Raw genomic sequence first — 15,830 nt, forward strand, 5'->3', positions numbered from 1 at the left:
GGAGCTTGCAGTGAGCTGAGATCGCGCCACTGCACTCCACCCTGGGTGACAGAGCGAGACTCCATCTCAAAAAAAAAAAAGAATCTGTACTTTGAAGGGCAATTGTTGTTCGCCATTTTCTTTGTTTTAGGAAGGAGCGGAAAATCCCCAATGATACACACTCTCTAATGTGTATTTGTTTCCATTCGTCTCACATTTACTTTATCAGTCACCTAACATGTGCTAGGGAGTAGGTGGCCAAGATGAAACAAAGTCCCTGACTCAAGAAGCACCCGATCTGGTCAAGCATGGGGGAGCTAGCTGATAGCCTAGCTTCCCCAGGGATAAGAAGCAGGATGACCTGGATGACCCTCTCCAGGCAAACTTGTCTCTAGAGAAGGGAAGAAACACTGAAAGTGAGGGGGAGAGCTGACAGCAGCAGAGGTCCCTTCCAGGTGGGGACTGTGCTTCACCAGGACTGCTGTCTACCTTCAGCCTTGTGGACTCCCCTTGGTGGATCTCTGCACAGCCTCTATTCTCCTCCATTTAAAATAATGAGGCTATTTAATACTTCATGCTGGAGTCCCCAAATTATTCCAACTTACATAAAAATCTTTGAAGTCCCTTGGAAGAGATTGTTACAGCCTCAATTTTAATGGAAAAGGGGGCTAATATATATATATACAGTGTTTTGGTTTTGTATACAAAATAAGTCAAAGATTGTCCAACAGTGAGGGTAACTTTTTTTATTCTGCACTACAGAGTGAGTTCATTAAAAAAAAAAAATCACAACTAAGGTATGGAACAGTTATGAAAGGTGACCTACCAGGGCACACTTCTCAGTCCTGCTTAAATGCCATCCTGCTACGGTGGTACATACCAGGATCTTTTTGACTCAGCAATTAAAAGGCCTGTTGGACAAATTCATGAACCAGTTGGTCTAGGGAGTTGCTCTCAGGTGCTGTAAGGTGAGACTTATTTCTTTTCTTTTTTTCTTTTTCCTCTCTACACAGGTGAATTTTAAGAAGGACACCACTTCCAAGGCAATTCATAGTATATTTAAGAATGCTATACAACTGCTGCAGGAAAAAGGACTTGTTTTCCAGAAAGATGATGGTTTTGATAACCTATACTATGTAAGACATTTACAACTTAACTTTTTTCCTTCGTAGCTTCAATTACAAATATATTTATTACTTACGAATAACCACCTAATTATTATTAAAAATCATTAAGGAGGTACATAAAATCAGAAGTCAGAGTTGGCCCTTATCCTTCCCCAAGGTATCTCTTTTAATAATAGTTGACCTATGAACCACACAAGTTTGAACTGTGTGGGTCCACTTATATGCAAACTTTTTCAGCCAAATGCAGATGGAAAGTACAGTATTTGCAGATGTGAAACCCACATATGAGGAGGGCTAACTTTTCATACATGCAGGTTTCACAGAGCCACCTTCAGGACTTGAGTGTGTGTGGATTTTGGTATACCTGAGGGTCCTGGAACTGATCCACTGAGTATACCGAGAGACAACTGTATATCCTTCTGGACATTTATCTGTACATTTACAAATGCATACATATAAATATATGCTCCTGTGGCTTTTTAATTGTTTCAAATCCCTGGCTTATGCAAGAGCCTTTTTGTTTTATAAAAAATGTCATCATCTTCTAAATCAACATTTCTCCATCTGAACACTATTCGGGCTAGGTGATTGAGTGTCGTGGGAGCTGTCCTGTGCATTGCAGGATATTTAGCAGTATCCCTGACCTTCACCTACTGGAGACCAGTAGCAGCACCTCAATTGTGACAACCAAAAATGTCCCTGGACATTGCCAAATGTCTCCTGGGATCATTGAGACTTGCTACTCTAAATAGTGCTCTACACCTTTTTTGGTACCAAAATAACACGTCACAGGCACCTTTCCACATTAGTAGTTATAAATCTACCTCATTATTTTTAACATCCTCAGGGTATTCCATACTGTGGGTACCTGTCGTGTATTTTTTAGCCATTCCTTTTTGATGGATACTTAGGGTATTTCTAAGTTTTGCTGTCACAAATAGTGTTGCAGTGGCTACTTTTGCACAACTATGTTTGCGAACTCATGTCAGTATTTCTGTAAGATTGACTCTTAAAAGAAGAGCTGCTGGAGCAGAGGGCATGGCCATTTAAGCTTTTGGTTGACACAGTGTGATGGACCTACCTGAAGGCTGTACCAGTTGACTCCCAGCAGGAGTATGGGTGCTTGTTTGCCTCACTCTTTCCAAGTTAAAAGTTCGCCTTTTTCTGCATACCTTTAATATTGGAGGAGCTAAGCTGGAACTGGGCCTTCTCAGGACCACTGACATCAGTGGTGTGGACTTAGTTATGTGCAGCTCTCCCAGAGACTGATCAAATTCCAGAAGTCTCACTATTTACAGGCAAGATTCCTGAGGGGGAGCTTTTCTTAATATGACATTTCCTGATGTTGATTTACCCTAGTGACTCCCCACTTTAGAGGAATTTTAGAAATTACCAATACCATTTAAATAACTTTTGAAACAGGTATCCTGGTCTACATAAGGGCGAGTGCCTCCCACACCATCCCAGGATGGGAGTCCTGGCATGGGAAGGCCGGGTGGGAGTTAGTTGCTTCCTGGAAGCTGGAGAAGCTCATGGGGGCAGCTCACCTCGAGCCCCGCTCTGGGACACACATTTCCTCCCAGCCCTTCAGAGAGCAGCTCTTCCTGAGGAGCAGCAGTCCAGGGCAAGGTGTGGCGGGGCTGGGCACTTCCTCCTGTGAATCATTGTGATCAAGCACAAATAGATCTCTTTTCGCCATCTGTGACTTCACCCCTCCACTGCTTTGTAGTCACCTTTCTCCTGAAGCCCTGCCTTAGGGAAATGGTTAAAATAAGTCAACACTTCTGTTTGCCTAGTGCTTTCCTGCATTCAGCAGCTCTCACACATGACCTTGTTTAATCTTCGTCATAACCTCATGAGCTGAGAGAAGGCAGGTGTTCTCAGGATGCCCCCTCCAGTAAGGCAGGTCAGACAGGCATTCTTGGGCTGTCTTTAAGGAGGAAACTTACAGCTATTTGTTTGCATGTCTATTTTCTTTCTTCCTTTCTTCCTCTCCCTTTTTCTCTTTCTTTTCTTTCTCTTTCTCTCTTTTTTTGTTACTAGATTCACTGTGGAACATGAAGGTGAAACCCGTTGCATGCTGCTTCCCTCTTATCTGAGCTGATTGGAAAAGACTAAGTTGGCCAGGCGCAGTGGCTCACGCCTGTAATCCCAGCACTTTGGGAGGCTAAGTCCGGTAGATCACTCGAGGTCAGGCTTCGAGACCAGGCTGGTCAACATGGTGAAAATACAAAATACAAAAATTAGCTAGACGTGGTGGTGCACGCTTGTAATCCCAGCTACTCCGGAGGCTGAGGCAGGAGAATCACTTGAACCCAGGAGGCGGAGGTTGCAGTGAGCCAAGATCGAGCCACTGCACTCTAGCCTGGGCGATAAGAGTGAGATTCCGTCTCAAAAAAAAAAAAAAAAAAAAAAAAGAAAAAAAAAAAAAAAAAAAAAAAAGAGGAAAAAGAAAAAGACTAAGTTATGTCTGCCTTTGAGAGCAGAATGTGTTTCGGTGGATAGGCCAGCTTTACTCGCATGCTAGCTTGCCCTTGCAGGGTTTTTTGTTTTTGTTTTTTGTTTTTTTCTCTTATTTTTCCTTGTGGTTGGGAGACGCAAGAAAACTGATATAACACAAGACAGGTGTCACGGCTCAGAAGAAGAGGTCATGGGGTGAAGATCGGAGGCCTTGATCACTGTGCCTTGCTCAAAACTATAACAACAAATAAGAGAAATGTGTTATGAGTGTTGAAGAAGAAAGTTAGTTGCTCCTTAAAAGTATGCAATTCCAGCTTTTTTTTTGTTTTAACCTCATTGCCCCAGTGAACCAACTCCCAAGGACGTGTCCTCTGGGCAGAACTGGTTTGACACTAGGCCGAGTATCAAACACCACATTCATGGTGTAGGGATGATTGTTATGAAATCTTTAGAAGCTACCCTGAATACTAATCTGGGAGTCTGGATGACACAACTGCTGTGTTACCTAAGAACACTCTCTCTCTCAACTATTTTTCCTATTTAGGTAACCAGAGAAGACAAAGATCTGCACAGAAAGATCCACCAGATCATTCAGCAGGACTGCCAGAAACCAAATCGTAAGTGGCATATAATGTACAAGTGACACCCTGGTGCCCTGGAAGGGGATACTGTCTCCCGGGGAGCACTGGATGGAGAGTCAGGAGACCTGGGACTTTTCCCAGTAATGACTTGGAAAGACAATAGTCAAAGTACCTGCCCTCCCTGAGCCTCCATCTCCTCTCTAAAGGAGTGTTAGGCTAGCACAATTGTTGTGACCTTGGCTATACGTAAGATTCAGCCTTGGAGCTCTCTAAACGTTCAGAGCCCAGATTCTACTCTGGGGATTCTGTTTCTATAGAGGATGAGCTGGGAGCTAGACAGGGAATTCTGATACAGTGAGGTAAAGTCACCACACTAGGACGTTTTGATGTCATTCTGCTTCTTGTGTTCTCTCTGATTTGTGCTATTTCCTATTTCATGCTTGCCCCTTTTCTTTGAACACAAACCTGACATTTCCCTCTATTCTAACATCAAAGTCTTTCAGTGTTGGAAGGAATGGTTCTAGACATGACAGTTTATGAACGGTGTAATTCAGTCATCTTGGAAACTGATAATTTGCAAAAGAAATGGTTTAGAACATGGTTTTAGTAGAGTTAGTTCAGCCCCTAGTGGTTAGACTCTGAAACTGTAGCTAGTCTGACAAGGAACAATACCATTTCCACACTAGTTAGAAAGAGAAGAAAGCGTTAGTACCATCTTTAAATGCTATGTAAACTGACCGGTCTTAAAGGTGACTTTTCAAAGTCTAGCTTTTGCAAACACATACTATAATAAGAAGTGTTTAAAAGGTTTGTTAATGACCCCAAGTCCCTGATCTGCCAGTGAACTCCACCTCCAGTCCTTCGGCCCATACATCCCTGGGGCCTGGCCCTGCGCCAGGTTGAGTCAGTGGGTGAAGCTGGGCCAGGTTTCCAGCCCCAGTATTTATGGTAGACAGCCCCAGTTAACCTTTAAGAAGCCATGAGGTCGGATCCCAGAGTGGTGTGACAGCAGCTCTTAAACTCAAAGCAATATATTATTTCAATGCAAGTGAATGGACTTTGTTCACTTCATTCAGAACAGTAAGAACAAATATCCTTCAGTTGAGGGAAAAGTCCATCTGTCTGCAATTGGAGGAGCTTGTGAGAGCAGTGCAATGTGGGATTCCTCAGCCAAGAAGGGATGAGAAGTTGCTCCCAAGATAACATCAATGCAGTCACCCTAGTCATGAGCCTCCTGGCCAGATTCTTATTTTCATCTGCATTAGGAATAGAATGGATTGAACCATAGGGCTCCTAGGGCTAGTAAAGCACATGAAAAGAATTCACATTTCATTTGGACTTGGCTCTCTGAAGTGTCCTGAAAGTGGCAGGTTTAACATCTACATCTACCCACAGCTCATCAAGTGGACAGGCCCTGCCACTCAGTCTGTGAATGGGAGCCTCTAAAAGCCACTAGCCAATCACCTGGCCCTCTACACTCCCAGGAGCCAAATTCTGAAGCCTGAATTACTGACAATGCTGATAAAAGATGTTATAAGAACTGTGTTGGAACGTGCTGTGACCACCCTGCTTCATAATGTCATAACATAGCAATTCAGAATAGTAATGTATGTGCCTCATAAAAAGCCAAGCAGTGCAAAAATACACACCAAAAAGTCAGACTCCCTCCCAGCACTGAGCCCCAGCTTCTGTGTTCCCCTCTCCAAAGGCAGTGGTTGTTATTGGTTACTTGCATATCCTGTTGAATATGTGTGCTCTATCAAGGATAAACTATACAGATATGTACTTACAAACATATCTGTATTATTTATCCTTGATAGAAAACACAAAAAAAGTTTAGCCGATGATATACATTGTCCCACACCTTGTATTTTAGATCTAACATTGCCTTCTAGAGGTCATTTGCCAACAGTACACATAAAAGTGCCTACATCTCTTCATTAGCTGGACAGTATGCTGTTATACGTGTAAGTAAATATCCAACCCTCGATCTAACCATTCCTACTGTGCCTTTAGTTCCTTTCTAATCTTTCATACAGAATATAGCCTGGAGATTTTCCTTGTCAGGATGATTGGTAGAAGGACTCAAAGTCATTTATGAGTGTCTCACAAAGGCTAACCCTTCAATAATGAAAGGACTGTGAACATCAAGCCTGTCTTAAGTCCCTGAAGGATTGATATTTGTTTTCTGAAGATGGGCAGTGTGGCGGCATTGTGCAGAGCTGTGCTCTGGAACCACCTTGCCTAGGTTTGAATCCTGGCTCTGCCACTTGGTAGCTGTGTAACATCGGGCAAGTGTCTCGGGTTCTTTAAATGCAAAGTGGGGATAATACTAGTACCTACATGATGGGTTTTTATAAGAAGTCAATGAATGGGCATTTAGAAAGTTAGAAGAGTACTCAGTGCATAATTGTGATCCAAAAAGTGTTAAATAAAAATGAAGTTCTTTTCTAATGGCACAAGTGGTAGCCCCTAATTCTCTAGCCTGGAGGCCTGAAGCCTTCTACTTGGTTTATTGATCTGGAAGGAAGCAGTTTCAGAGATAATCTGTATGTGGATTTTGCTCAATTATTGTTGGAGTAAAGTTGACAAAATCTGGATTTTGGGTTTCAGTATGGGTACAACAATGGCAAATTATCCGAAAAGAAAGAGCTCTATGTTGAACATGTCTTTTTATCTCTAACTTTTTACCTGAAAACGTTCCAATTTATCAAAAAAAATTAAAAGACTGCTACAATAAACACTGATATACCCTTCACCTAGACTGACTAAAAGCTTCAGTTTGTATTTGCTGAGCATGGGGTCCTTTTCCTGTTTGATCACCAAATCATTTCACACCTAAGAAAATGAACATTTGGTGAGTTCCAAAACGGCAGCCTTTCACTCAATGTTCTTTTATACCATTAGCTTTCCAAAAATCTCCTGTGTATTTAGCTCAGGTTCATTTTTTACTAACCCAGAGCTGGAGAGAACTGCTACTTTTGGTAGAAACTGAGTACCATGTAACATTCCTCATACTGGAGGATTTTTTTTTAACTTACGACAAACCTTTAAAAAAGAATTAAAGAAGTTTAACCTTTTGTAGTTACAGTAGTAAGTTATATCTGAGATGTATCCTTATGTCACTTGGGTCTCTAGAACATCAGCATTTGTGGTTTCTGGTGGAGGTATGATGGGGTATAGTATGAATCAGGCTGCATGCGAAAGTTCTTGGGAAAATATAAGGCACAGTTATCACCGCTCATAGAGATCCATCATAAGATAACTATGTCTGCCAGGCAAACACTTATCAGAAAAGTCTGCTTCGGCTTGTGGGTTTGCTCCAGAAGAGTCGAATTATGTAATTGTACTAACCACTGGGGAGCTCCTTGCTGGCCTTTCCTACTTTTACTGTTTTCTAATAATTTCTCACTTAGAGAAGAATCTAAGGCCAGGCACAGTGGCTCACTCCCATAATCCCAATGCTTGGGAGGATTGCTTAGGCCAGGAGTTTGAGACCAGCCTGGGCAACATAGGAAGACCCTGTCTCTACAAAAAATAAAAATTAAAAATAGAGAGGAGTCTAAGTTCACATTACCCATGTGACTGGAGATCACTTTTGAACAGCCTCACCAGATAACCCTCAGCAGAACAGCCTTTCTTAATAAATAGTTGAAGGCCTCTGAGACAGTCAGCATCACTGCTTCGGGCCCCACAGATGCCTGTAAGTCATCTTGAGCCCTGGGTCCAAGCATCCAGGCCTTACAGAAACTAAAGGCTGAGCAGCACTAAATTCCTTGTGCTCCTCCCTACCGTGTGCAGGTCTGTGTGGTTGGAGCCCCTCACTCCCCATCGTCAAACCTACCCTCGCTTGTTGGTCAGCTCTTCCTCCTTGAGCGGCTTTTCTTCTTGGGAAGGGCTGAGTTCCTTCTCTAGAGCAGGAACTAAGTTACATTCATCTTCTTGGGTTATGGGTATGATGAACCAAATCATAGTAGTTCCCCCTGGTCTCTCATCCACACAGCCACCCTGAGAAGGAGGTGGTTTTGTTCCCAGGAATGACTTTGTCCCAGTTGTAGAGCCAGGGCTTAAATTCAGGTATGGTGGACTCCAGTGGCAGCTCTCGGTCTGCCAGGCTCTACTTGCTCCTCCTTGCTCAGCACTGCACACATAGTAGGTGTTCAGGAAGTCTATGGAGTGAATGTTGAAGAAACAGCCTGGAAGTGTGGACGCCAGCAATCCCAATCGGGAGGAGTAATGAGTGGACACAGCCACTAGAGGTCAGAATTTAGCAAATCTTTGTTAGCCCAGGAGTAGTCTCTGAACCTTAGGGTTGGAAAGGGCCTTGGAAGTGGTTTTCACCAGAGCTGAGAACATTGAGGCCTAGGGATGACTTGCCCAAAGCTACAGAAGTGCACCAAACCTTGAACTATGCTTTGCCTTACACTGCAACACCTCTTCGAGCAGCTTCCTGAAGCCTAAAGCATTTTCCATCTGAAAACAACTTTCAGTGACTGTGTGGAGCACCTTTTGTGTGCCAGGTACTGGGTATACGGCAGAGAGAGACCATGCCTGGCCCTACCATGGAGTTTTAAACTGTGACAACTGGAGAGGGTTTGCTTTTGGTAAAGAAGTTTGACTTTGACTCGAAGTTAGAAATACATTTTACATCATGACCCAATAAATTATATAATTCTAATGCATAAGATATATGGAATAAAGTTTCATGAATTAATATGTATCCAAATTACAATGCAAGTTATTCTGTAATGTTCTATTTCTGCTGTCTTTTAGTTTGGTAAGAAAAAGAATACTGATCGCAACCTACAAAAATTGATTTTCTGATCCCCTAATAGGCACAACCCTCAGTTTGACTACTGCCGACCTAAAAGGAAGGAGCTGAGGCAAAATTAATATAAGTAGAGAGTTAATTTGGGCCAAGTTTCAGAATTGCAGCCGGGGAGCACAGATTCAGGTTTTCTGAATATACACTCTGATTAGCAGCAGTGATAAGTGGAATTTTTTTTTTTTTTTTTTTTTTTGAAATGGAGTCTCACTCTATCACCCAGGTTGGAGTTCAGTGGTGCAATCTCAGCTCACTGCAACCTCCGCCTCCCGGGTTCAAGTGATTCTCCTGCCTCAGTCTCCTGACTAGCTAGGATTACAGGTGCATGCCACCACACCTGCTAATTTTTGTATTTTTAGTAAAGACGAGGTTTCACCATGTTGGCCAGGCTGGTCTCGAACTCCCAACCTCAGGTGATCCACCCACCTCAGCCTCCCAAAGTTCTGGGATTACAGGCATGAGTCATGCACCTGGCCCATAAGTGGATTTTTAAAAGCCAAAAAGGAGGACAGAGTTGATACAAAGTTGTTTGTCAGGAATTCTCATTGGTTTATAGATAACATTGATTGGTGACTGGCTATACATTGTTAAGTTATAGGGTGTGGATTATAGTGTTCAATTTCACATAATTAGGCTAATTCATAACTACTTGTGCCAATAGCAAACAGTTTCTGAGGTGAATACATAGTGAGGAGTAGAGCGTGATTGCCGTTTCATCGTCGTGTCTCTCAGGGCCTGATAATTAAAAGGACTTGCATTCTTCCTATTTTATTTTCTCATTACCAGTGTTTAGGTCATTGATTTCAACTAGGAAAGAGGTTACTGACTTTGAGTTTGTATTGTTGTGTGCCAGATGGTCTTAGTTTTGGGCAGAGGATAAGAGGTTACTAGGAATACAACTATCACAGATGAGACTTTTGGAAGCCAGGAAGAGAGGAATGAGAACAGGCCAAAGATAGGAATCCCTTCTCACCAGGCAGCCCCATCAAATCAGGACTTAGAGGGAAGCATACGGAGGCTGCAGCAAACCAGCTCTGCTATGAGTCTCAAGAGGGCTCCCGCCTGAGAAGCTAGAGGTTTGGCACTGAATAGGTTACACTTAAACATGTAATTACCCCAGAGAAAAAAGTTTATCAAGCACTAAAAATCCACTAGGTTGTGAATAAAAAAAAAATCTTCGATTGGGAATTCTTGAAGGTTGAAGTTCAGAGTCCCTGAGCAGTGGCTCCACGTCGCCATGGTGACATCAGGGGCCTGAGAACAGGTGTTTCTGTTTTGTTTTTGTGATCATATAGATCATGCATCTCAGACTTTAATGTGCATAAGGATCATCTGGGGATCTGGTCAGAATGCAGGTGCCAAGACAGGAGGTATGGAGAGGACAGAGGAGGGCCTGACAGTTGTGACCACACTCAGCCACCTGCCTTTTTCCTGCAGACATAGAGAAGGGCTGTCACTTCCTGCACATCTTGGCCTGCGCTCGCCTGAGCATTCGCCCGGGCCTGAGTGAGGCTGTGCTGCAGCAGGTTCTGGAGCTCCTGGAGGACCAGAGTGACATCGTCAGCACAATGGAGCACTACTACACAGCTTTCTGAGCAGAGACACACAGTCCAGCTGAGGAGGACAAAGATAAGGTGGTGTTCACTCCCAGGCTCTGACTTTCAACATCATGCAGGGGCTTATCTGTCTGGAGGCAGTTACCTCATAATAAACTACAAAATATGGTCATTTTGGGAATGGGATTTGGCATAAATGTGGTTGGCTGCCTTCTGTCTGTTGTGTCCTTGGGGTACAATGACTTTGATCTCAGCCATGACACAACAAGAAAACCCTCCCTGTTGACCTCCTGGCTGGACTGCGCATTGTTCACAGAGCAGAATGGGGAGGAAACAGTGTTGGCAGATTAACTCATGTGTGTGGTTGGACTCTCTACCATGGCAAAGGGTCACCACAGGGTAGTGAACATTCAGGAACTGAAGGGCATATGGCCTGATCACACAGTTCCAAGCTTTTCAAAACTTCAGGTTATCAGAGACCTTCCTGTGGGCCTCTCTTGATGGCTAAGAACCAGTTTAGGGGAGTAGTTCTCTCTGGATTGAGTGTCACTTGCTTACAGTTCTGTGGCTTAGGTACCAGCAGTGGGGTTGAGACCTGGGTTGATGCTATTTACAAACCTGCCCAGAGATGGGAATAAACAGGGGATCCACGGCATGACTATGTGTTTGTCATTTTCCTTTTATTTCCTTGGGAATCGAAAGGTGTCCTAGTACATTTCCCTGTACTGGGTACTGGTGTCCCAGTACATTTCCCTGCACTTACAGAGGTGCATGACTGAGGTCCCTCAATGCCCCTGAAGATCACAGAGGCAGTCAGCCAATTGCCTGGCAGGCAGTAGATGTTATTTTCAGGGTTGCCGCTGAGTGTGCAGGATGTGCTGACACCATCCAGACAAAGACTCGGTATGTGCCCAGACAGGTGATGGAGTCATGCTTCTGCTCAGAATGACAAGGTAAAGGAAAAACATCTGAGGTATGTTATAGGCCTGTTCTGACAGCAAAATGACAAATCCAGCCAGCAAAAATAAAGTGTGGAGAAAGATTTGGAGTTAATTACAGTCATTTAACAGAAGGCATTGCCTTTGTCTGCCGCATTTGCTCTTTATGTAATAAGCTCTTCGTGGCTCAGCTAGAGATCCTTTAGGCCTGGAGCATTGCTCCTCTCTCCATGGAAACAGGACAGTCTTTATACACAGAAGTCCGCTGCAGCTGGATATGTCAGGCTGAGAGCTAGGACCAGTGGATTGCCTCCTGTCATAGACTTTTGGCAAACCTTTGCTGATTTCTGAAAGTGATTATGTGGCTGCCCTGCATCTTCTCTGTGTACAGAAGGGTCCCTAGAATAGAGTCTGCCTGGAATGATGTCCTGGGCATTCTTCCTTGAGGTCAGCAGCTCTTCCACGTTGAATGCTTCTTTGATTAGTGGGGCTGACCAGCAAGGAGTCCAGAATCAGAAGGTAAAAAGGGCATACCCTTGCCTACAGCAACTGTGCTCTTAAGGGTTTATCTCAGGGAGATGACCACACCAGTGTGAAAGGATGATTGCACAAGATGCTCATTGCTGTGTAATCTAGAATTCTATATTGGGGAAAATATCTATAGGGAAAAAGTTAATTACGGTTCTTGGGCACAATGAAATGCTATGCAGCCGTGAAAAAAATGAATGCAGACAGTGTTGCCATGGCATACTGTCCCCAATAGATTTAGTGGGAAGTAGATAGAGTTATAGATCTGTTTCTATAGGATAACACCATTATCTACTGCTCCCTGTGTGTATGTATATATCCGTAGAGAGAATGTATATTTCTGCATGGAGGTCTTTATAAATGTAGCACATGTATATATATATACACAGTCGACCACTCCCTTCTCCTGGAAGTACTTTCCGCTTTTGGCTTTCAGGACACTGAGCTCTCTGGTTGCTCCTTCTCAGGTTCCTTTGTTCAGTGCTGTGCCTCCCTGAGGGCTCAGTCCCAGACCTCTTTTCTATCTGGCTTGCTCCCTGGGGGGTCTCCAGCAACCACATGGATTATACCATCTACATGCTGTCCAGCTCCTCAATTTAAACCCAAAATGGGCCTCTTCCCTGAACTGCAGACCCCTATATCCGGTTTGCTACTGACATATCCACTCAGGTCTCTAATGGACATCTCAAACTTCATAGGCCCAAAGCCAGGCTCCCAATTACTCCTGACCCCAGGCTTGCTCCTGATAGCGACATGAGGCAGCCAAATGCCTAGGCAGAGAGGGGCGGGTCCCAAATGAAACCTCACGTTCAAGCAAAGAACAGCCTGAAGGCTGAAGGCTAAAAGACCAGACTGCTGGTCCTGGATGAAACCCACCACCCAGAGTGGGAACTTCTGTTCCTGTTTGCCCACCCTTTCCCAATCGATTCTTTCTGAATAAACGCCTTAACCAATCGAACGTTGCCTTTTCCAATAATACCTACAGCCTGCCCCTCCCCCATTCTGAGTTCATGAAAAGACCCGGACTCAGCCATATTAGGGGGACTTTCCCGCCTGTGGGTAGGGACACCACCCCCGTGTCCCCTCTCTGCTGAAAGCTGTTTCATCACTCAATAAAACTCCCAGCTTTGCTCATTCTTCCACTGTCAGCGCATTCTCATTCTTCTTGGGCACTGGGCAAGAACTCAACCAGTGTGTAAGCCATACTTCACCCAGGCGGGTGAAGTGGGCGGGCCATCTCCTGCAGCAGGTAGCATTATCAAGCAAGGCCCAGGCGGGGTGTCACCAGCCAGAGGTCCTGGCTTGCAAAGTAACCGAGAAAAAAATGCTGTGCCATTCCTTTGGAAAATTTCCCTGATTCAGGAAGAGGCAGCTCCATCAACCAGTTGCTCACACCGAATCTGCTGGCTTCTTTCTTTCTATCATACCTCACATCCAATCTGTCTGTAAGTAATTTGGCTCTACCTTCAAAATATCTCCAGAATCTAACTGCTTCTCCCTCCTCCCGGCCTCCTGACAGTCCTCCCTGCTTCCACCCTGGCCCATCTTGGGCTGTTCACAGCACAGCAGCTGCTGCCACCCTGTTACACTCCCACTCTCCTACAGCCTTTGGTCTTGGCCCAGGTAGGAGCCTGAGGCTGCACAGAGGTCAGCATGGCCCGCTTGCCCTGCCCTCCTGCCCTCCCAGCCCAGCTGCATAGGCCTTGCTGCACACACGCCTCGGCATATTCCTGCCTTAAGGCCAGTGCTCCCACTGTTTCCTCTTCCCAGGTAACCATGTGAAGTGCCTCCTTCTGCCCTTTTTCCAGTCTTTACTTGAGTGTCACCTTCTCAGCGAGGCCTGCCCTCATTCCTCTTTCGCTGTTTGTAACCCGCCTCCTGTGCCCCTTCCCAGAACTCCCTTTCCTACTTCATTTTTCTTCGCAGTGTTTGATACTGCCTAACACACTCCATGGTTTCTTCCTTGCCCTATTTATTATTTTTCCGCAATAGACAGAATGTTCCATGACGGTAGAATTCTCTGTTTAGTTTCCTTCCATGTCTCCAGCACCTAAAACAGTGCCTGACACATCTAAGCAATACGACCAATAAGTGTATGTGTGTCTGGCTGCCTTCCAGCTGCCAGTGTCTGCCTCTGGGCTGCCAGTGTTTGCTTCCTGGCTGCCAGTGTCTGCCTCTTTCCTGAGGGGAGCGACTGGGGGAGGTGCTTTCTCTCACGTCTTAGTAGGCTGTGCAGGCTGGAAGTGCTCAGAAGTCACACCCGCAGGGAGCAGCCTCAGCCAACAGCACCTTGGGTATAAATGCCCCAGCTCCCTCGCCCTCAGGTAAGCATTGCCAAGGCACATGTTCCACACTCTTTTCCAGAGTTCCTCTGTGGGACTGAGCACCATCCATCCACCCACAGGAGCAGCTAACCTGATAACTACCAGCCTCACCCTCCCTGGTTTACTTCCCTGCTCCCCTTTACCACATGCTGACCTCCCAAATGCATTTCTTGGTTTCCGGTCTCTGTCTCAGGATTGGCTCCTGGATGAACACAAACACTGTGTTCACAAATATATTTGGGAAATGCTGGATGAATAATTATACACATCCCAGATTACTAGAAATGCTCACCAAAGGGATGCACGTGTTACCTCTGCATGGTGAGATCTCAGGTGCTTTTTACCCCACATAGCTATCCTTTGGCAGTTTTATAATTAGCAAGTGCTCACTCTTCCACTGTCAGTACATTCTCATTCTTCTTGGGTGCTGGACAAGAATTCAACCGGTGTGTAAGCCAGTCTCGGCCCAGGTGGTCTCAAACTCCTGACTCCTTACATAATTTCTACAAAAATTATAAAGCTGTTTCCCACTCCCCACCCCACACTCATGTAACCTGAAACATGAGTAAACCAAAAATGAGGTAGGCCTCTGTCTTCTACAGCAACATCAGAACTCTAAGAACATGAGGGACTCTTAGAAAACTCTCTGGAGCTAACCACAGTTGGGTCACAGCTCATGTACTGAAGACCAGCCAGAGGGTTCCCCTGAAAAGGAGGGAAACTGAGCAAACATTCTCCAGTTCTCTTGGTGTGCACGTGTTTCAGGAGGTGTGAACCCCACATGTAGCTTGTGTAGGCAGGAAGACAAATAGTGCTACTGTCTAGTTAAGGATTTGTTTGAAGAGCCATGATTATCCCCATATGGTAAGCTACCAGTGCTCCCCATCCCTGTAAGACACTTCTTTCTCATTACTTTCTCCTCTGATGGTGTGCCAGGACGCTGGCCGAGAGAAGCCAAGTGGAAAGAAGGCTGTTCAGTGACGAGGAACCTAAGACTTAGTGCCAAGGACTGAAACCAAGTAAACTTGTAATTTTCCATGATGGAAACATCTACGCTTTCTCATTAGTGGCCTTTACAGCAGTTAACCCAAAGAAGTGTCTCATTGTTTTCTTACTACATTTATGTGAAGCATACAGGCAAACTCAGAAAGACTGTGATAAGACTCACCAGAGATGCCTGCACAGGTGCTGGGGGAAAAGCAGGACCATCCTGGAGGGAGGTGGTGTCTGTGGACAAAGAACTCTGCAGTGGTTCTTATTTGCATGACTTCCACTAGTGGAGGCTCTAAATGTGAGCTCAAACTCCCACGTAAGTGAGTTTTCATTGTAATCCAGAATCTTTTAACATCAGCCTACTTCTATTGAACTTACACTATCATCTGTTAGCCTCTACTATATTTATTAAATAAACCTAAAAAGGTAAATCACAGTACAGCAAAAGGTTCTGTGTTCCCCAGAATTCTAAATCAAAGTCCAAATTCCTGAAGAGGCCCTGGTCGTTTCCTATGTGTC

At 44.7% G+C, this 15,830-nt stretch overlaps 1 protein-coding gene across 1 annotated transcript in view; it reads left to right on the top strand.

Annotated features, from left to right (window-relative positions):
• OBFC1 (oligonucleotide/oligosaccharide-binding fold containing 1) overlaps positions 1 to 10,736 on the top strand; it is a 39,679-nt gene extending 28,943 nt beyond the window's left edge. Inside the window, exons 8-10 of the mRNA XM_011957341.1 lie at positions 993 to 1,115; positions 4,111 to 4,183; positions 10,410 to 10,736. Of these exons, the coding sequence (XP_011812731.1) occupies positions 993 to 1,115; positions 4,111 to 4,183; positions 10,410 to 10,567 (354 nt within the window). The 3' untranslated portion in view covers positions 10,568 to 10,736. The remainder of the gene's footprint in view (positions 1 to 992; positions 1,116 to 4,110; positions 4,184 to 10,409) is intronic.
• Positions 10,737 to 15,830: the final 5,094 nt, after the last annotated feature.

The sequence above is a fragment of the Colobus angolensis genome, unplaced genomic scaffold, assembly GCF_000951035.1.
Source record: "Colobus angolensis palliatus isolate OR3802 unplaced genomic scaffold, Cang.pa_1.0 Scaffold44, whole genome shotgun sequence".
NCBI classification, from domain to species: Eukaryota; Metazoa; Chordata; class Mammalia; order Primates; family Cercopithecidae; genus Colobus; species Colobus angolensis.